The 22272-nt window shown below is 49.0% G+C and overlaps 2 protein-coding genes across 2 annotated transcripts in view; one reads left to right on the top strand and one right to left on the bottom strand.

The window, feature by feature from the left end:
• Positions 1–5835, top strand: part of MYO9A (myosin IXA) — a 424596-nt gene extending 418761 nt beyond the window's left edge. Inside the window, exons 42-44 of the mRNA XM_081084933.1 lie at positions 99–301; positions 2464–2606; positions 3114–5835. Of these exons, the coding sequence (XP_080941059.1) occupies positions 99–301; positions 2464–2606; positions 3114–3550 (783 nt within the window). The 3' untranslated portion in view covers positions 3551–5835. The remainder of the gene's footprint in view (positions 1–98; positions 302–2463; positions 2607–3113) is intronic.
• A 6509-nt stretch (positions 5836–12344) lies between these two features.
• NR2E3 (nuclear receptor subfamily 2 group E member 3) lies at positions 12345–18398 on the bottom strand (the record flags this gene model as incomplete). The annotated part of the gene is made up of 8 exons (XM_081085162.1): positions 12345–12477; positions 15273–15378; positions 15615–15861; positions 16848–17023; positions 17132–17380; positions 17467–17570; positions 17680–17806; positions 18317–18398. 8 exons carry the CDS (start codon positions 18396–18398, stop codon positions 12345–12347), a joined length of 1224 nt encoding a protein of 407 aa, XP_080941288.1.
• Positions 18399–22272: the final 3874 nt, after the last annotated feature.

Below are 22272 nucleotides of genomic sequence, written 5' to 3' on the forward strand. Positions count from 1 at the left end.
CACCTGGTATGATGGAAGTACTCTTGTTATCCTAAATGGGTCACGTAAAACTGATGTAGGCACTCAATTTACTTTACAACATATATTTTTCTTTGTAGGGAAAGGGGTGTCTTCGTCGAGGTAACTATGCAAGTCCATCCTCTCCTGTTGTAGTTCGGTTGCCCTCTATGTCTGATGTCCCAGAAGAGACCTTGACTAGTGAGGCAGCCATGGAGATGGACATCACAGAACAGCAGCAAGCAGCTATGCAGCAGGAGGAGAGAGTGCTGACTGAACAGATTGAGAACCTACAGAAAGAGAAGTGAGTTTCCAGGAGGAAAGAGAATGACCAGTTTATTTGTTTTCATTTCCTTCCTTCTGTCCTTTATATTTCCTTATTTATTAAGTATCTCCTACGAGTCAAGCACTGTATCATCAGGTGATACAGAGGATGTGGAGATGACAAAGATATGTTGCCTGAAGGAAGCTCCGTGAGCATGGAGACTTGAAGCTGCTACAGTGATGATTCTAGACAGGCTGACTGGGACAGGGTATGTCAAGGAATCTTAGCCGAGATTCTAACAGATCAGAGACCAGCTTCGGTGAACAGATTTATCTTGAAAAGGGGGAAATAATGATTCCCAGGCTAAGACAAAGTCCCTTCTCAGAATAGGCATTATTCAGAACTCCATGAAGGAAGGATATTGTCTAATGATCAATAAAGCCATGGGGCCAGCAACTAGATGGTCAGAGTAGGGCAGCAACACTAATGGGTGCTGGAATATTGGAATATTAAAAATTGGTTGTAATTTAGGGGAGGGACAAATAAGTAGCTTTGTAACCTTTGCTGTCACTGGAGCAAAGATGGAAACAATACATCTTGGGGATAATAGGAACATCCCTGAAGGCACCATATACTGATCTTGACTGATGATGTTGACTCTTAAGTTTTAAGGGGATTTTTGTTCCTGAGTTCCAGAATCCCAGGTCTGAGAGCTTGATTCATGTGGGGATATGAGTGTGTTAAAGTACTTTTTGTTTGCCAGGCTTGAGTCTAGAATTTAGGCAAGCTAAAAAACCAGCTGGAGCTCAGCTTGGCAGAACATGATAAAGCAAAAGTGGGGTACATTGTCTGGGCTATTTGACACAAGAATGATCTAAAAAGAGGACCTAACTCAGCTCTGATGAAAATGGTATTGGAGGTATTGAAGGATGAACAGGAATTTGTAGGAAGGGGAAAATCTTTCTAGAGAAAGGAAAAAGTATGAGCACTGTCTCAGAGGTGTGAATACACATGGCTTATGACAGTGGTAATTGCAGCAATGAGATTATCTTTCAAATAACTGTCTAAGCTAGGTAGTGGAAGTGAAGCTTAAGGGCTTTGAAAGGGACGAGATGAAAAAGGAAGTAAGAATTGGAATGACAAGGAGTTTGTGGGCAAGTAGAGTATGCGTTAGATTCAGAGCTGGTATAATTCCAGATCTTCCCATTGGAGAAAGTTCCCTATATAAAGTGGAGGGAAGGCTGTTAGAAGTTGTGGACATAAAGGAACTTTGGTGGTAGGGTATTAAAGTGAGCGGTTACAAAGATATTGATTAAAGTAGATTAGGGTGATATCAGGCAGTAGTTAGAAAAGCAAGATTAGGAGCCATGTACCAAAGACTTTAGGGACTGAGGGGGCATGACTGAGATAGGTAGGTGATTGATGAAGAGGAGAAGAAAATATGATAAGTGGAGATGGCTTAAGCTTTAAGGACAGAAAATATCAAGTCAGCGTTTTACTTCATCCAGAGGTTTCTCTGTGGTCAAGGTAGAGAATATAGTAAAGTTTCATGGAAAATAGTTGAAGAGCTGGAAGGAATCTTAGAGATTATCTAGTTTAACCTCTTTGTTTTGTGGATGAGGAAACAGGACCAGAGAGAAGAAAGTTCCTTCCTTTGGCATTATAAACGAGTTTAGAGTGAATGTGAAAAATAAATAAATATATATTTCAGAGAGGAAGGGAGAGGGAGAGAGAGATAGAAATATCAATGATGAGAGAGAATCATTGATTGACTGCCTCCTGCACACCCCCAACTGGGGATCAAGCCCGCAACCCGGGCATGTGCCCTTGACCAGAATTGAACCTGGGACCCTTCAGTCCACAGCCCCACGCTCTATCCACTGAGGCAAACTAGGTAGGGCTAGAGTAAATTTAGAACACTAATCTGATTATTAGATCTTATAGCTTCGGCATCTTTCCCTACCTCACCATTGGCCCTTTTATGGGTCCAGCCTTTGCTGCATTTTGTCTTTTAGTACATAGTGTTAGCCTTCACCATTACTATGGCTTTCAGAGCCTTATCACCACCCTGATTGGGAACAGTAAGAAATGTAACTGGTTTTGCTACTTAAATTCCTGACTTTTATGGAAGGTCTTTTCTCCTGTTGACTTCCTTCCACTTCTTATCAAATACTAATGGATTTCTTGATTGTATCTTACAGGGAGGAGCTAACATTTGAGATGCTTATACTGGAACCCCGTGCCTCTGATGATGAAACCCTTGAGTCTGAGGCCTCCATTGGGACCGCGGATAGCTCAGAAAACTTAAATATTGAGTCTGAAGGTGCCATCTCTGAGAAATCGGGTAAATGAACACATTAGTGCAAAGGAGGATTAAGGATTCCCAAGTTAAGACAGTCTTAAGGAGTTGGAAAATAATGATCTTTGTGAAGCTTTTATATAAATTATTCATTAGGTGAAGCCTTCAATGTAATGTAGCTTTTGGTAATTTAATGTTTTCTCTGGTATTTACTTTGCCAAAGAGAAAAGCCAATAATCACAACAATGTTGTCCTACTGACCCATGATCCATTTTCTAAGAGTGGGTAGTTTAAAATGACAGTGACAGTTGTAGGCATCTCCTAATGGCATAGTCAAATCCCAGACTTCATTGGAGTTGATTCTGAAATGATGTGTGTAGAAATGGATGGTGAACTCTTTTTGAGTTATGTGTGTGCACAAAGTAGTTTAGCCTGGACCCTCCAAATCTAGCTCACCTCATTTCACGTGTGAATAGTCATACCTGTTCATTATATAATGATATGCTTTCGAGGGAACTGTCATTTTCAGCTTTGGTCTCTTCTCTGGATTAGAGAGAAGCTTGGCTCTTAGCTCCCTGAGGGCAGCTGGCAAGTCTGCACCTTCTAGCAAGTTGAGAAAGCAGCTAAAAAAGCAGCACGACTCTTTGGATTCAGTGGACTCTTCAGTCTCTTCTCATGGGACCAGAAAACGATTTCAGATTTATTCCAAATCTCCATTCTACCGAGCTGGCTCAGCTGGTGAGGCCCTGGAAATGGAGGGACCATTGGGCCTAACCAAATCCCTAGAAGACAGACCTCAGTTCATCAGCAGAGGAACCTTCAACCCTGAAAAGGGCAAACAAAAATTAAAGAATGTGAAAAACTCACCTCAGAAAACCAAAGAGACCCCAGAGGGGACCGTGGGGTCTGGCCACAGGAAAACTATGGACCCAGACTGCAGCTCCACCCAACAGCCAGCTCTCTTTGGAAATAATGAGTTTATGGTCTGAACTAGCAGATGTATATTCCTTCATAGCTGCAGAGTAGTAAACACATCTCATTTTTAGGCCTCTTCTCATTGCCTCATCCACAATAGTCCATTCTAAGTGAGGTCCAGCCTCTTGCCCAAGCATACAACCAAGACCTGGTATGCTAAATTCCTGGGCCTCCTGTGGAAGTGGAAAGGCCTCTTTGAAGCCTGCCGGGATAGTGCCAGCTGTGCCTTGGCTGCAGTATTTGACCAGAGATTTCACTAACAAAGCCACCTAGCTAGGACTTGGGGATTTGGGTCAGTCGTGGAGGTCTTTGTAGTTGCCTCTCTTCCATCCTCTTTCCAGAAGTGGGTGTGGAACTGGTGAGCACATTGTGGGCCTGAAGGGCGCATTGATTTCTGGCCTTGGAAGAAAACATGTAAATCTTTCTTAACCATGTAAGCAAAAGCCTTTCAGTTTATTTTGGGATAGTTAGGAGCTGGGGTAGAATATACTTTTTCCCCCCAAGGATTTATAAAAAAAGGCTAAGCTCTCTATTTTAAGATTTTTTTGAAAAACACTTCATGTTATATTCTGGGGAAAGTAAAAAGGCAATTGTTTCCATTAAGCCATCAGAGCATGTCTCAGACCTCTGGTTACACAATGAAGAAGAGAGTAGAAGTTTTGTTTTTTGATGATGTTTGATGTAATAATAATCAATGTTGGTTTAACTTCTAGTTAGTTCCTGCCAAATATATTGCATGGGCTGAAGTTTCAGTAGCCGTACTGTTCTCAGATTCTCTGGTCCTAAGGTCAGTTTCCTCTAATTTTCTTAAATGACCCAGAGATACGGTGAACACTAAACATGAGGGTTTCACCCTAATCCATCCACGCTTTTCTCTTTGTGTATTGAACTGAAGATCACATATTCATCTGCTGGTAGATTTCAACCTAGAACTCAAAGACAAATGACCATTTAATCAATTCTCTCAAAACATTCAAAACACAATACTACATGAATAAGTGTTACAGAAAGCTGCCAAAAAATAAGAGAGAACTTTTTCAGATGATTCATTTAACTTATTTTTTCCTCAGACCATCAGTATTAAATAGACTTTTTTAAAAATCAAGGACTACTTGAAGCTACTTTTGTTAATATTCTGGTTACTGAAGTTTACTGTAAATATAAATGTATAGTATGCATATTTCTTTTTCACCTTATGCTTCCCTCCTCCCATGGAATTTCTTCCTAAGATTAGGGATCATTGGACAGGGAGGTGAGAGCCACACATCCCTGGGTTGAGGGACAAGTCACAAGTCAAACCATCTTCACCACTAGGTGTCTCCATACACCTGAGTTACAATAGCATTTTAAGCTTCTTAGCATCAGTAGGATTCGAAATCTATTTCTGCTATTTATATAATATATGAGAAATGAAAGATGCTCCTCTTTCTTGAGATAAATATGTGAAAATGTTTATTTTTAAAGTTACTAAATGGATCTTGTCTAACTACCACATGCACTGTTACCTGAATTTTGGTTATTCTTCCTTTTAATGCTTCTTGAATTTGAAGTTACAGAACTATTAAGACATGTTAAGGCAGTCTCTCCTGTTACATGACACTGAACCTCATGCCACTGCCAAAGTGGTGGTTGTCGAACTCCAGAGATGAGACTTGGAACATCATTCTGAGTGGCAGCTAAAGGCAGCAGGAGTCTTCTCTGTCTCTGGTTTGGGTTCCAAAATGAGTTAGGAAAAGGGATCTTTATAAATCCCCAGAATGATGATGGTTAGTGAATAAATGTTCCATTTTATATACCCCGCAAACATTTGCCACCTTGTCCAGGCTGTCCTGAGGAGTCATAAATAAAGCCTTTAAAAATCTGAATTTGGGAAAGTTTCCCAGAGGAAAACCTAATTCATCCCCAGCATGGCTGTGTGAAAGTGGGATTGCTGCTGCCTTGGCGCCGCTGCCAGACTGCAGGTCTGTGTCAGTGTTCTTGGGAGAGTAGCATTCTGCTGGGCATGACTGCTGCTCTTCGCTTGCCAGGCATTGGTCAATACCATACAAAAGGAGAGAGTACCCTTATTGCAGTTTCCTTTGGCCCAGAGGAATGGCCTGCAGAACACATCTTGGCATGTTCTAAGTTTTTGTGGATTTTTATTGTTTTTACAAAATAAGTTTTGGCAATTAAAAAACAACTCATATAGGACGTTTTATAGGAACTTGACAATGGATGTTAAGAGACTTTATAATTTTTCTCAGGGACTTGAAACCTGAATTTGGATAAAGTTAAATAAAAAATATTGCTTTTCAGTTGCTAGATTTGTGGATTTCTAGTCATTTAACAAGCTGCCAGAATGGAGGGTGGTAGGGAGGAGAGAGCCACACAATTGCAAAAATGCAGAGCAAGTGTGGGACCCTCCCTTTGAAGGAAGGAAAGCTGCTCTTCTCATGGGATAATAGGTGTTGTGGGCCTGATACAGAGATGATGCCATAACTCTCAAAAACTGTCAGAACCAAGTGTTCTGTCTCCCTCCATTTGATCTTAATTGGTTCTCTCCCTGGTTGTGTCACCACAAAGTGATGCTGTATGCATTGCAACCACTTATGATTAAGATATTTAACCTTAACGTGTGTCACCTCTGTATTTCCTATTGCTTTGCATGTTTACTTTGATCTCAAATGCCTCAAAGAAAATGCCTGCATGGCAGCAGCAGGATGGCCCCATACTTGGAGCCCATACTCCAAATTGAAGAGCATTCTGTTCTCTCACACATTCCTGGCCCCAAACAAAGCCTGGATTTCAATTTTCCCCAGTGAAATCAAAACATCCCTTATCATGAAAAATGTGATAGCATCAAAAAGTCTAATTTGGATCACATTGGGTGCCACAAAGTGAAGCAAATGATTATAACAGCAAATACAGGAAAGGTTCAGGGAGGTGGTATGCTTAGTTTGTAATGCACTTTGTACTTCCTGCCATTTTCATTGTTTTCCCACTCTGGGCTTCTGAAAACACGAGGGGAGGTACGCCTTCCCTGTAGGAGCCTTGCAGAGGCAAGGGACCCAGGTCAGGGAAGGGGATACCAGAGCCCTGCCTTCTCATTCCTCAGAAACCAGCTGCAGCTCTCCACTCACCTCTGCTGGGAGGTTAGGAGAGGCTTCCCTGTTCTAGCATGAGAGGGTATTTTCACTGTCAGAGACAAAGGATCCCAGAAACCTGCTGAAAAGAGGAAGTCCAGCGAAGTGCTGCAGGCCCCCTTCAGTGCCTGTGGGCCTTGGTGTTTTTAAAATTGTAACTAATGACTGTGTACATTTCACAAGCACTTTGGTAAACCAGAGAGAAGAAAGTATTCTCAGGATGTGTTCAAAGCTAAGAGTTTTAATTTTAAAGAGAAACACAATCCAAACAGCTTTCCTCATCCTCCTCTCCTTTTTTTCCCCTTGATGGGGAGCTGGATATGGGACATGCATCATTCTGTGTTGAAAAATGCATCTGTCACCCATAATTTTGTGATAACTTCTCAGCCCCGTTCCCCAACACCATGCTAGCCTTGGCTGTAAAAATTCCTCGGTATTTGTGGGAGTCCTTAGTCTTTTCTAAGCCCCTAAAATACTTTTAACCACTTTTTTTCTGGAACCATTCCCACGTTTGATTTGGTGTTCAACAGTAACAGCAAAATGATGAGTGTGGACATGGATCTATTACGTTTTGTTGGTCTCTTGGTTGAAACTTAAAAAAAAAAAAAAAAAAGCCCCACCAAGGGGCCTATCACCTTGCTATCCGTCCATACTTAATACCTATTTATCAGTCTTCTTAGGTCATATAAAAGTTGCACCTTTTGAACCATGTAATTGTATTTAACTAGGGGAAAGGTGTATACTACAGATTAGTATATTATTTTAATGGGTTTAAATAATTTATAAGTATGCTGAGTGTAAATTTTTAAAAGACTATGTATTGTTAAAGGACATATCCTGTGAAATATATTTTACTGTTAAACAGAATAATTCTATAAGAAGAATGATTTATCTCACCCATGGAACTGATTACATTCCTAATACCATCACCAGGCGCTTTGTAATTTCCCTTTGCTTTTGGGGAGTGTGGGGGAGCAAGGTATCCTCTGTATAGAGTCCAGTTTGTGTCACTCAAGATATGCGCTGTATGGCTACACAAAAGCAGCTTGATGAACAAATCACTCCAATGGCTCATTAAAGAACAAAAGCTTCCAGAAGCAGCAATACGTGTGGTTTGTTTTCTGACCATCCTGGCTCCCACCCCAACTCGCTCCATCTTGATCCCAGGGAACAACAGTGATTTTTGTTAAAGTGATTTTTCTCTTTTTCAAGGAAAGGACTGAGCCCGCAATTGACAAAGTGCTGAAGTAGTAGTTACTGGAACTCAACTGAAGTCAAGTAAAGGTCAGGTGCAAGCTGTTAGTTTTTGTAATAGGTGCTAGCTGTTAAGATCTCATTGACTCAGGTTAGGGCTAGCTGGGTAGAGCAGGTAGTGAGTCTACATTTAGGATCCTCACCAAAAAGGCCATGAAGAAGTAGCAATATCTGCTAATAGAGGGCCCAATTCTAGTTTGTCATGTTTGTTCTACCACAATATTGCATGACTGGGAAAGTCATTTGTCCTTTCTGGATGTTAGTTTTCCTATCTTGCCCAGGTTTCATTCTCTGGATAACTCCTCGGGTCTCAGTGTAAAGCACAACTCTACCAGGAAATTTCTTCTTCCCCCTTAAACTAGGTTAGATGTCTTGTGTTCTCAACAGCTCCCAGTATTCGTAGCATCAAAAACTTAAGAGGTAAGCTTCTCAAGGCAGAAGCATGACTGTCTTGTTGACTCAGAGTCCCAGCACCTAACAAAAGGTAGCCAGCCCTTGTGTGAGATCAGGGTTTCCCAATGCCAAACTAAGTGTCAGGTGAAATGGGAAAAAAGAATGTTAATTTTCCCCTAACGCTATATTTATTCAGTTTTTAAACTCTTAAGGTTATCCTTCCCATTTCTTTTAAAGTTTTTATTTACATTTTTGCATTAAATTACATAGAAATAATAATGATAAAGTGAATTGTTTCTAAATTTCTTCAGTTGGCCAAACAAGACCTAGAAGTGCCATTTTTAAAACTTGTCCCTGTGATTACTGAATTTACAACGAGTCTTTCTGATTATGAAGATGAGAGCATGAAGGTGCAGGGAGATAGAAGTTATAAAGAGAGCAGCACTCTGACTTTTTAAAAAATTGTTCCTTCTATAGTGGGGAGCAGTGCAGTGTCATAGAGCCAGTGACATACCATGAAAAGAGATAAGACACATGCGATATTTAATCTTTAGGCATCTCGGACGCCTAGTGTTGCCATTTGTCCATTTTTTCAACAAATACCGAGCACCCACGGGTCCTGCTTGGGCTACACTGGTGAACAAAACAAAACTCCCTGCACCTGTGGAGCTTGCATTCTAGTGGGAAAGCCAGTGACACCCACCAGATGGAGACTAGTCATCCAAAACATCCAGGTCCCACTACTAGGCTGCATTTATTAATTGGAAGGGTGCTTCTGGCATCTTTGAGTCTTTCTCTGCCCTTTCTACCTTTAAATACTACCTTAACGGTGGAGAAGTGCCTCATGAATCTGAAAACTGCAGCTGAAATGAAAGGCTCAGAGAGGCCACAGGGACTACCTCTGTGTACTTCATAACGAAAGACATTTCTGGCATTGAGGGCACAAAAGCTTTCATAGTATCCTCTCTTCTAGCAAGGGCCCTGGATGCAATGAAAGAAGTATTTGTTACCCATTCGAATTCCAGTGGGGCCAATTTAGAGCAAAAGGTTGAATAGATGCTGGGATCTACTGAGAGCTGCATTGTTAGGGAAACAGAAGCCATCCATACATTCCAGGTGAAAAGGACTTGATACAGTAATTAGGGGCTTAAGATCCACATTGGAAGAACTGGAGAGACAAAGGTCAGAGAAGCTCCCACAGAAGGTAACGATCTCTGCCAAAAGGTCAGAAATTCTCAAGAGTTTGCCTGAAAGCCACTGCAATTCTAAAGAAGGCCTCTGCAAATCTCTATTTTCCCACACATCCAACGGCAACTGCCTCCGAAGAATAGTTTCTGCTTACTTTCCAAGTCCCATGTGAGTGCCCTACTCCCTTCAGCAACCCATGGGGGAAGGAATCATGGGAAATGTAGTTCTTTGGAATCTCTGCAATGAACAAGACTATAGAAGAGGGTGGTATTGATGCCAGGTTGACCGCAGACAGTCCAGCTTATGTACCTCCTCTAGTCCTCCAAGACTTCCTCCTGGAATCCCAAGCAAGCTCCCAGTGTAGAAGTGCTATGCTCACTTCTACATTCCAGACACTGCCTGTGAACTTCAGCAGGCTGCCTTTGCAATGAAAAAGGGAGAGTGTAGAATAATTGTGCACATCTGGTCATATTTCAACTATGTTCTTGCCAAAGTTCCTTTGCTTAGGCTTTCTAAAATAGGTCTTTAAACCTTGTGGATAAAACTTTTAATAGGGAATTGGGTAGCACTGTGGCATCAACATTAAATGAGCCAAATAACTGAGGCAAGTCTTATGCTTTTGGAAGTTGAAGAGTCTCCACTAGTTCGAGTGCTTAGCTGGAAGCGGCTCAAGCTGCACAGGATTTGCCATGCTTCTTCATCTCTGGCACCAACCCAGCTACTGTCATTTCCAAAGAAGCGTCTTCCGAACCATTCTTCCTCCGTCTCTGTCAGCTAGGAGAATTTGTGCACAGGCCAAAGGGCAGGGGGACCCCAAGGATTTCACAGATTCCTCACAGGACCTTTTACTTTTTCATTTCAAGCATTTCTTCTTTGAAGACAAAAAAATGCAACCGACTGTTCAGTGGATTCCAGGGGTAGAAGGGGCATGGGGAGGAGGCAGTGCCAGAATTGAGCAGAGCTAAGTAAAGTCACAAGAGTTGAGTCTTCTCTAAGCCTCAAGTTTTTTCATTTGTATATGGGGACGCTTAGTCCCTCCCCCAGAGTTAATGTGAGGATTAAGTAACAATGCACAATCAGTGCCCACTTCACTGCCTAGTATAGAAAGTGCCTGATATATGTTAGCTTTATTTTAAAAAATATTTTAACTGATTTTTATAGAAAGAGGGAGAGGGAGAAAGAGAAACATCAATCAGCTGCCTCCTGCACACCCCCTACATGGGATCAGGGCCGCAACCTGGGCATATGCCCTAACCAGGAATCAAACCAGCAAACTTTCGGTGCGTGGGATGATGCCCAATCAACTGAGCCACACTGGCAAGGGCTATGTTAACTTTTTATTATTATTTTCTAAGTCTTCTGGGTCTGTCTTTGAAAATGATGTGAGGTTTGTCTATGCTTTATCCTTCATAAGGAATTAAGAAGTGATGGAGATTCCCCTTCACAAAAAATGCCTGCCTATGAGATGGATGGTGCTCATCTTTGTCTATGGAGGGGTTAGGAGGGATAAGGAGGAGAAAAATCGAGAGAAGCCATGGGATGGTGAGATGCCCTCTGGAGAGAAGCTTGAATTCATAGACGCTGACTCAGAGTGGAAACCAAGTGGATCTCTGGCCCCTGTGCCCCTTCCTCAGTCGGGCCCGCACAGGGAGCGCTCTGGCACATTTGTTTTCTGCTTTTGTGTTTTTACTTCTTTATTGAGATCTAACATAAAACAGTAATGTGCACAGCTTAAATAATGTTTATGAATGAATAAACTTGTGAAACCACCTCCAGATCAAAATAAAGAACATCTAAAACACACCAGAAGGCTCCCATGGGCCCCTTCCCAATCATCCCACCTCCCACCTAAGGGAACCACTCTTCTGACTTCTATTACCACCTGTTAGTCTCACTGGTTCTGGAACTTTGTGTAAGTGGAACTTGTGCCTCGCTTCTCTTGTTCAACTTTCATGTCTGTGACATTTATTCATGTTGTCACATGTATTGGTGGTTCATTCTTTTTTATTTGTTTTCTACTCACTATATGGTTATACTATAATTTATTAATTACACTGTTGATGTACAGTTCGGGCTATTATGAATAAAGCTTATGGATATCCTATATAATAAAGAGCTAATATGCAAATGGTTGTCACACACTCATACCATTACACCGTAACGGCTCAGACACTCAATGCTGAGGACAGAGGAATAGGGACCAGCCAGGCACAAATGAGCTCGCAAGAGAGGAATGGGGACAAGCCAGGCTGCAGCCCCAGGAGAGGAGCAAGCCACCTGCCCCGTGGTCCCAGGCACCAGCAGCTGCGACTGTGGTCTGGGAGAGGGACAAGCCGCCCGCCCTGCGGTCCCGGGTGCCTGCGGCGGCAGCCCAAACAAAGCCACCTGCCCATAGTCCCCTGCAGCTGCGGCTGGCCCCGGCGAAGCTGGCCCCGGTTCTGGGTGCTTGCGACTGGCCGGAGGAGGGAATCCTGGGTCCCAGGTGTGGGGTGAGGCAGAGGTGGTTAGGGATGATCAGGCCAGCAGGGGAGCAGGTAGGGGCGATCAGGCAGGCAGGCAGAGGGGTTAGGAGTGATCAGGCAGGTAGACAAGCGATTAGGAGCCAGAGGTCCCGGATTGCGAGAAGCAGTTGGACATCCCCCAAGGGGTCCCAGATTGGTGAGGGTGCAGGCTGGGCCAAGGGACCCTCCGCCCCCATGCACAAATTTCATGCACTGGGTCTCTAGTTCTTATATATTGGTGGACAGTTCTGCGAAGTACAGGCGGAATTACTGAGTCACAGGGCAGGCAAATGTTTAACTTCAGTAGATTGTTTTACAAAGTGGCTTTACCCATTTTATTTCTACCTCCATTAGTTTTTGAACATATCACAGAGGAGCTTCTCCATTGGAGTATTCCCTATGGTCTTGCGGAAAAAGAGGAGCTCGATGCGTTCAGAAGTGATAAACCTCAAAGACGGGAGGAGCAGGAGCAATTTCCCAAACCTGAACAGGAGAGAGGACACATCAGTTTGATTATCAGCGTCCGAGCACAAGACCTGGGGGCACTGCCCCCAGGAAAGGCGGAGGGGGAGCAGAGAGGAGAGGAGCCCAGGGTGAGTGAGGAGGAATTCTGAGGAAAGGTCCCACTCACTGGAGGGCTGCTGCCACCTACCCCTGACCCATGTGGCCCCTTTACAATATGTTTAGTTGAGGAGTGGGATGAAAATGGTTTATTATGTGTAAAGATTATAAAGTAAGAAGTTCTTTATGTTAATAATATATACAATTACTGTGATTACTAAGACTATATACATTAGAAAAGAATAAAGTTCCCTTCTATAAACCACCGAGGATGATAGAGTAAACATTTGAGAAAATGTTCTGAAGTAGAATCATAATTTTTGTGGCTGAGATACTCACCCAGAAGACAAGTAATTGCAGTTTTAAATAAGAACTACAAGTGAGGGTCCCCAGTGCAGAGAAGGTGGATGGTGAAGCCCCAAGAGACAGATAGGGGGGTCGACCTTCCTTGGGTAGGAGGCCTGACAGCCGGTGTCAGTACTAATGTGAAGAAGACACTCCAAAGTGAGGCTACTCCCTGCTCAGCTTCCACCGTGGAGTCTAGGGGAGCCTCCCCCACCTCCCAATCATCTATGAACTTGTCTTGCCAACCCCAGGGCTTGCTTGCTCCTGTGAGTGCGACTGAGTGGCACAGAGCAGTCATAATGCCCTCCCTGTGCCTTCCCCTCTTCTGTGTTTCTGATCTAAGGAGGGTCACTGCAGGAATTGATCCACTAGTGCGAGGGTGGGGAATCTTTCTTCTGCCAAGGGCCATTTGGATATTTATAACTTCACTGGCAGGCCATACAAAATTATCAACTTAAACATTAGCCTGCTGTTTGGTCGAACATTTAATTGACTCACCCCTAATGCCTTGGCAGGGCCAGACCAAAGGAGTTTGCAGGCCTTACATGGCCGCGGGCCGGACGTTCTCCACCCCTGCACTAGTGGATCACAACCAGTCTTTACAAAAAAAAGAGAACAAATGTCAGAGTAAATTACACAAAGTGAGGGCAGGTAGGATTTGGTGAGCTTTGTTTCAGCGTCAGTGTGTGTACTGGGTTATGATGGGAATTGCATTTCTTCCCGGGTGTTGCAGTTTTTAAACACTGCAGTGTGGTCACTGTGCCAGCGGCAGCTCCCAGAGAACTCACTCTCAGCACTCAGTTCTGCCCGAGTTACACTGAACTGCCTTAGACATGACATAGGGAATCTTAACCAGAATTTTGAAATGTGAGACAAAACCAGTATGCCCAGACATTTCTGGAAGCTGATTCCAACAGAGACGTGGCCCAGGAGGCCTCTCCTGTCTGCTATGTGATGGTCACCCTTCGGCTGCTGGGCACACAAGCTGCAGAAATCTTTCTGTGCCACGTGGCGGGGCCGGGTATACTTTGACTCTTCTTCAAGGGAAGTGACCTCTTCTTGTGACCATTTTTCAGATTAGGGTTGATTCCAGGGTGTCCATGCTAGCTTACTTCTTCAGAGAGAACTGCTGGGAACCCCAAGAGAATGCAGATAATATGGTCTAAAATAGCCAATAGATTCCTGGAGGCCAAGTGCTCCAACTTTGCGGTATCCGTTGGTGCTGGGACAGGCTGGGCGCCCCCTCCCCCCACCACACTTGCAGCCTGCGGCTACTGTCCCCCAAACCCAGCTGGGCCAGGCTGTTGTCCAAGCACATGGCTTATGCAAGGACATCCCCAGGAGATGTCCTTCCATACCTGCATCAGACCTTGTCATGCTGCCTCAAAACTATCTTTGCCTCCCGACTTTCCCTTCTATTTCATGACTACCCCTTCTCACAATAGCTCCTCTTCCCTTACATCATTCAGGTGCCAGGTCTGATCCATTCTAGCTTCTAGAGCAGTGGTTCTCAACCTTCCTAATGCTGCGACCCTTTAATACAGTTCCTCATGTTGTGGTGACCCCCAACCATAAAATTATTTTCGTTGCTACTTCGTAACTGTAATGTTGCTACTGTTATGAATCGTAATGTCAATATCTGATGTGCAGGGTGGTCTTAGGCGACCCCTGTGAAAGGCTCATTCGACCCCCAAAGGGGTCGCAACCCACAGGTTGAGAACCGCTGTTCTAGAGACTCTCTCATCTGCCATCAGACTCCATGACTTCCCTGGATGATGGCAGCATCCTCTACATTCGCTGCCACGTTAGTCTGCACCAAACCCGATATGGCCTTGGCTGGCAGCCAAAGTCCTGAACGGGCTGGTCCAGAGTGCTCTTCTAGCCTCGTCTCCCTCCTCCTCACTGGCAGCAATCTGTTTCACCTTCCAAACAGGGCTCTTGTCCTAAGAACACAGCCGAGTTCGTCTCTCTCCCTTGGTAAATTATGATTTCTCTTTTTAGGCGCTAGCCGGCCTTCCAAGCCCAGCGTTGCCTCCACAGAGCCCCTGCCAGTTCTGCCGTACACCCCACCCTCAATGGGTCTCTGCCTCCTTCAGATCCATACAAACCCCAACACCTGACCAGGGCAGTTCTCATCTTCAGTGCAGTCACTGTGCCGGGCATCCCTGGGAGGCTGCGACTTTGTCTTACACACATTTTGGTCCCCACCCTCGGGGCCTGGCACTGTGCCTGGCACGCAGTAGATGTTGGATATGTTGAACTGAGACCCTGGTCCTGTCTAAGTGGTGCAGCCCTGAGGTGGAGCCAGACAGATGGGCAGGGGGTGAAGAGGTGAAGGGGTAGATGTGCAGGGAGGCATGTGCTCAGGTCACCTCACGGGCTGGCTGGGGTGGTGGGCCTTGCTGTGCTGGCTCAGCATCACTTGGGACTGGTCCTGCAAGGCCTCCACATGCTCAGGATCCTTCAGGCCCCGCGTTTCTGGAGAGGAGCAGCAGCAGTGAGCTCCTCTCCCGCCTGCCCTGCCCCTCACAGGCAGCCAGGGCCCAGGAAGGTGTGCTCCGCCTGCACTCTCTCCTCCTGCCCCCAGGGAAGAAGTCTGCAAACATCTGGGTCTATGTGGGTTGATAGAGGGAAAGTGAGAGCCAGAAGAAAGTCACTGGAATTCCCATTCTTCGTTCCCAACCATGTCACTGGTTGGACAAAGACCCAGCTACCTGGTTTGAAGAGGACCAGGGCCTTCATGCAGGCAAACTCCGTGGGGTCCACTGCCAGCACCCGGAACCGTGAGATGGTTTCCTGCAGGAAGCGCATCTCCGCACTGGCCAGCGCCAGCCGGCCCTGGGAGCTGCCAGCAGCCGGGGCCTCGGGTGGGGCTAGCAGTGGGCAGCTGTCCAGAGGCAGAGACCACTGGATGGCTCCAAGGAGGAAGAGTTCGCTCCAGGCCTCTTCCAGCAGGATCACCTGTGCTCAGAGAGGGAGGGCGTGTGCTGGCTGGGCAGCCTCTCAGACCAGCCTGCAGACCAGTGCCTTCGGGAGGGAAGGGCTGGTCCTGGGTAACTCCTGACCTCCTGACTCATCCAGGGGCCCGGCTGCCTGGGTTCCATCCAGAGTCACACCTGGAACATTGTGGAGAGCTTGGAGCTGTGGGAAGGTAGCCTTGGGGACACTGCCCACGGGCACCCCACGCTGAGTGAACTTGGGAGACGCAGCCTGGGTTCTGGCCTAAACCCTGGCTCAGGGCTGAGACCAGGGGTGGGCAAACTTTTTGACTCGAGGGCCACAATGGGTTCTTAAACTGGACCGGAGGGCCGGAACAAAAGCATGGATGGAGTGTTTGTGTGAACTAATATAAATTCAAAGTAAACATCATTACATAAAAGGGTACGGTCTTTTTTTTTTTTTAGTTTTATTCATTTCAAATGGGCTGGATCTGGCCCGCGGGCCGTAGTTTGCACACGGCTGGCTTAGACCCTCAGTGTGCCCCTCAGATTTATCATGTCAGGTTGGTCTGCTTGCCCACAAGAAGTCCAGGTTGGGCTGAAGCTCAAGCTCTGAAGTCAGAGGCCTTTGTGCTCCAAGGGAGCCCAGCACCATCTGCTCACGTTGGTCAGGGTGTGCAGACCACCCTGTGACACTGTCTGTAGGACCTGAGGTTTTGTCTAGGAGGAAAGAAGGCCGGGGGGCGTGGCATTGCCTTCAAATCCCTGGTTCCTGCGTGTCCCTGGCCATCATGGTCCCCTGGAGGCTCACCCGCCACAATCTCTGCCCAGAGATGTGAGCCACCCCAACAGTCACAGCCCTGAGACTGCGCCCTGACCACCCTTGCCTCACAGGCACGTGCGTCCCCAGCCATCACCTCCCCAAGCCACATGCACCTCCAGTCATCACCTGCACAAAGAGGTATGCGCCCCAATCAGCTGACTCCTGGGGGCACCCGACGGGTGTACCTGATCCCGGAAGGGTAGGTTGGAGAACACAGGCAGGCTCTTGGCCCACTTGACAGCCATGAAGAGCAGGCGGGCGGACGTCTCATGGATGCTGTCCACACCACAGGGTGAGGAGGAGGAATGCGGGGACGAGGGGAAATCGGGGTCATTGCTGGTGACATCGATGTTCTCATCAGCTGTTGGGGCGGGGGAGGGGGGGTTGTGACATAAGCCACTGCTCCTTAGCAGGAGGCAGGGGTGCTCTGGGGCCCGGGTGTGGGGATATAGGCCATCCTCCCGCTTACCATCCTCTGGCTCCAGCTTAGCACAGGTTTCGGCCATTATGAGGCTGGCCATGAACTGGTGATGCCCTGGAGGTGTGATGGCCCCAGGCCCCAGGTCTCTGGCTGCAGAAGCAGGTGTGGGGCCCCGTGGGCCGGGCCCTGTGGGGGCCAGGGAAGCCACCAGGGGCTCCGGCCGGGCCTCCCTGCCTGACTCCGCCCTGTCCAGGCGGATCTGCGCTGCGCTTCGTGGCTGGCGCTCATTCTGCACAGCTGGGGAGGCAGGAAGGGTCAGGACACCCACCAGCCGTGGGCCCCAGCTCTGCTGTTATGCCTCTTCAGTTGACTCCCCAACTCACCATCCTGGTTCATGCCCTCCTGCAAGCACTTCTTTAGCCGACAGGCCTGGCACTGGTTCCGGTGGGCCTTGTCCACGGGGCACATCCCTGCTCCCACCTGGCACCTGAGGCAGAGGGGAGCCCCAGGGGTCAGTATCCTTCTTGAACTCCCCTCCCCCTCGCAGGGACCCTTAGGAGCAGGGCTTTCCTGGCAGGGGTCCAGCCCTCCCTCACCTGTAGATGAGCTTCCGTCTCACGCTCCTCTTGAAGAAGCCGCTGCAGCCATTGCAAGCATAGATGCCATAGTGCTTCCCACTGCTGCTGTCTCCGCACACGCGGCACTGGAGCGAGGGGCCCACGCCTGAGGGGCAGGGGCAGGGGCTGGGTGAGTGCACACCCTCTCCCACCTCTTTAGGGACCCCTCTCTACTTCTCATTCCCTTTCCCACTTTGAAAAGTATCTCCCCTATTACACACACCCCCAACCCACCGCACCCACCCAACTCCTGTCCTCCCACCGCCGTCTATGACCAATTTTCAACTAGCGTATACTGTCTGCCTCCACATCCCACCTGCCACCCCTCTCTGTGCAGGTGGCTTCAAGCTCCATTAGCCCACAGAACATTCTTGACACCACCACTGGGACCTCTGCCCACAAACCCGAAGGGCGGGCTCTCTCTTCTTTCCTTCCTATCAGCTCAATTGTCCTGACCTGGCTCTGCTGACCCCATGCTTCTGGGATCTGGGTTCGCCAGCAGGTTCCCTCACACCTGCTCACAGCCTGTGGGACTGGGCCCGAGTCACTCTGGCCCCTTTCATGGTGCAAACTTCGCTCCCGAAGGGCCGAGACCTTACCTCCAGGAAAGCCATACCTGTCTGCTCCTCCCCCAGGCCCCATCTGCCTGGAGACTCCTTCCTGGAGGCAGCCACAGCGGTGGGTGCAGCTGCAGCCATGCGGAAGCTGGAGGGAGCTGCTGTCCAAGTTCTGGAAGGTCCCAGGGCAGCCTCCACCTTCCTGCCTGAGGGAGGCCTCCTGGGACACTGAGCTGGTCAGCCGCCACCTCCCTCTCTACTCTGCTCCCCTGTTTGTGCCCCTGTCTCTCTTCTATCTACTTCCTTTCCCTGGCCCTGGTGACCTCCCTCTGTCTCTGTCTCTCTCCCGTCTCTCCTCTCTGTCCTCTCGCCTACTCGGTCCCCTCTGTCTGACTCAGGGCTGCCCCAGCTTCCGCTCACATCAGGGGTCTGGGTTCTGAGGAGCTCTCTCCCAGGGCAGCGCTGGGTGAAGCTGGTGATCCTCTTAATCTTTCCTGTCTCCACCGGGGATCGGCCGGCCACATCTGCAGCATTACCAAGGCGCCCAGGGCTGGTCAGCCCTGCTGCCGCCACCCCGCCCGCAGCGGCCAGTGCCCCATGCTCTCAAGCTGTTTGCCATCCAATGCCTCCAGGACTTGCCTCTTTTTGAGGTGCCCTATGCTTCCTGCACGAGTATGTGTGGCCCTGTGTTCGCTGGGTAGGCCCAGCTCTCCCCCTGCCTCCCTCCCCCCCCCCCCCCCGTGTTTCCCCCCTTCTCTTGTTAGGGGACTGCCCTGCCGAGGATGCAGGATTCCAGGGTCCTGGCCTCCCTGGAAGGCTCGCACTCCCCAGAACGCAGAACCGCAGCATGGAGGCGGCGCCCACACACAAGGGAGTGGCCCTCGGAGGCTCTGAGGCTGGCTCGGAGGCGGGAGGCCTGTGGTGCAATGTGGAGGGTCACCTTCAGGCCTGCAAGGCAGCGGAAGAGGAGATGGCAGGTGTGTTTCTTACCCACCTGGAGAGCTAGGCCCACAGAGGGAGACAGGACACAGCCCCGAGCCTGGCTATGGACTCACAGGCGGCCACACCTTCTTTCTCTGACTTGGCCTCTGTGCGGGCCCCTCAGCTGGCCCCAGACCCAGGCTTCCCCGCCTGAGCCCAGTGATGCTTCTGAGGGGAGGAGGCAGGAGGAGTCTGTCTCCTTGGACCAAGCGCCAGAGCCCAGAGGGCGGGTGGAGAGAGCAGAAACACACCCGAGTTCAAGTCTCTGCTCCCTCACAGGACAGCCATGTGTCCCTGAGCAAGTGACTTAACCTTCTGAGCTCCAGGTTCCTCATGTGAGAAAGGGGTGACAAAAGTACCTGTCTTGTATGTAGGAAGGGACACTAAGTAAGATCATTCTTGAAGCGTTTCAGTGCTTGGTACTTCCTAATAGGACAATAAATGTGGATGCTGTTGTTATTGTTGTCAGGGTTACTGAGGAGATCAGAGAGCAATCCTCAGGAAATAGCCTTTCCTTTCCCTGCCCCCCTCCACTCCCCCACTCCCACCCCATGCCCAGGAGGGAGCAGAAAGCCCCATGTTGGTCTGGAGGGGCCACCCGTCCTCAGCAGACCTGAGCTCACCTCTAGGGTGAGCTTGGAGAAGAGGCTGACCCAGCCTTAAAGCCCAAGGAGCAGGGGGACAGAGTGAAGCTTCTGGGAGGACAGACGGGGTGGGGCAGGGCCCTATGCAAGTGGCTTTAACCCTCGTTGTGACAGAGAAGCACTACTGGGGATTTGGAAAGTCAGCTCGAGGGACTTTGTGTGTAATCTGCTCTCTGGGGCCTCAGAGGATTGAGGCCATGGGCTGAGGCCTCTCACCTGACCCTCTGCCTCGTCCTCACTGCGCACCCCTGTCCTCCCAGGCAGCCCCTCAGGGCCTCCACAGCAAGGCCTCCAGCTCCACCTTCCTCCAAGGCCAGGCCAGGGCTTCTCTCTTGAACTTGGTTGACCAGTCCTTCCTTTCCAAAGCTCTTCTGGAGCTCACCGTCGTCCTGCCTGCTCTGAACTTGTCATCACCTCAGTGAGCCCTCGCGTTGGCCCCAGCAGGCCTTTCACCCCCTTCTCGGGCCATCTTGTACACAGTCACAGCTTCCACGGTCACTTCCTCGCACACTCCTGCCTGGGGCTCTGCCCCCAGCTTCCAGCCACAGATCCACCCAGCGCGCCCTCCACATGTCGGCACAGAGATGGGCACCGAGCCCAGGACGAAGGGACCGCCTGGAGCTTGCATGTGCCGGGAGGGATGCCCTGAGGCTAACTCACCCGAGGACTCTCGTCCTGGAGGTCGGGGCCAGGAAGACCTGCTGGCAAAGGAGCTGAGAGGGAACATCAGGACAGCGTGGGCCACGGGAAGATGGAAGGGGGGGCCTCAAGGATGGTGGCACCCACCAGGTCAAGTGTCCTATGCGGCCATTGGTATCACTAGTAAAAGGTGGGAGAGCACTTCGGAGAGTTTTTATACAAATACCTGCAATATCATATTCGAAACTCACAGCAACCCTCTAAAGAAGTTACCCTCATCAGCCTCAGCTCACAGAGGAGGAGCCGGAGTTTCAGAGAGGTTGAGCAATTGGCTTTAGACCACACAGCTACTGAGGGGTGGGGAGATGCGGGTGGAGACAGGCTGATCACCTGCGTCCGATCCCCACGCTCCCGCTTTCCACCGAGGCGCTCTCCAAGGAGACGGCCATCTCTGGCCTGGACAGCAAGAGGGGACTGGTGCCCTTGGCGAGCGGCTCTGAAGGAGGGGAGACCCTCCAGCCCAGGTGGGAGGGAGGGACTGGAAGCAGAGACCCACTGAGGAAGGAAGAAGACAGGGCTAAGGGCTTTGTAGGAAGGGGGGCATTAAGGAGACTTTTTTCTATCAAGGGAGATATTTTTAAACAATATTTAAGGAGTTCCCTTTAAAACTGGGGGACACAAAGGAAAAGGAGTCAAAGAGATCGAGGATAAAGCTGGCGGTGAATCGACTGCCTGCGACCTGAGCAAGCCCGAGGGTGGCAGAGTACTAGTAGGGGCCGGCTGTGGCCAGGGCAGGGGCCACCTGGAAGGAATCATAGAGCCCAGGACGGCTCAGTATCTTTCTGGCTGTGTGAGCTTGGGCAAGTTATTCTGCCTCTCTCTGCTTCGGTTTCATCATCTCTAAACTGGGTGGCCTAGTGCTGGGATTAAGCATTAGCCCAGCCCCAGGTGAGAAGGACGAGGCAGGTGGAAGCAGGCCAGAGGGCAGAGGTTGGGGGTGACCGCTGTGGGGAAAGGGGCTCAGGGAGAGACTTCGGAGCAAGCTCTGAGGCCAGATGAGGTTAAAGATGGTGCCTTTACAGTGGACAGTGTGGGAAGGTATCGGATTTTCCCTGAGGCCCTCCACAGGGAGGCAAATCCTGGGAGAAGGTAGATATGAGGACTGCTCCCTGGCTCAGTCCTTCCCAGTACACACATGGGAAGGGCCCGTGGGAAGGAGCTGAAGGCTTCAGGGAAGGTCCTCCAGGCAGGGCCTGGCAGCCTTTTCTCTGCTGCTCCCACCCTCCAGCCTGTTCAGCGTTCGCCTCCTCCGGACGCCAGCCCCGCCTGGTCCACCCGCTCTCCCTGCAGGGGCCGCCTCAGGGCCAGGTCCCGTCCTTAGTACTGAACCTCACTCCGGGTCACTGTCTCTCCTCAGTCCAGGGACCAGGTTCAGAGCTCAGGTCACCTTGATATGTGGGTCACAAGGCGCGTAATGGACAGAATCTGTGTTTAGCTTGTCTGTATTTGCTTGCTGTTCTGAGTGGGCATGTATTACCTTAGGAGGCAAAAAACAAATCCATTGAAAATATACATGGGGCTTGCCCTGCCCTGGCTTCCTCTGTTTATTTTGACTTTATTCTGTCACCCCCTCACTCATTGTGATCCCTGCTGAGGTCCTCTCAGCCCCTGGCCCTCGGTTCTTCGCCAGGTCAGGCCCAGCCAGAGCCGTGCCTGTGCAGCCGGAAAGGATGACAGCCAGCAGGACTGGG

This window comes from Myotis nattereri, assembly GCF_964212035.1.
Source record: "Myotis nattereri genome assembly, chromosome: 1".
Classification (NCBI taxonomy): Eukaryota; Metazoa; Chordata; class Mammalia; order Chiroptera; family Vespertilionidae; genus Myotis; species Myotis nattereri.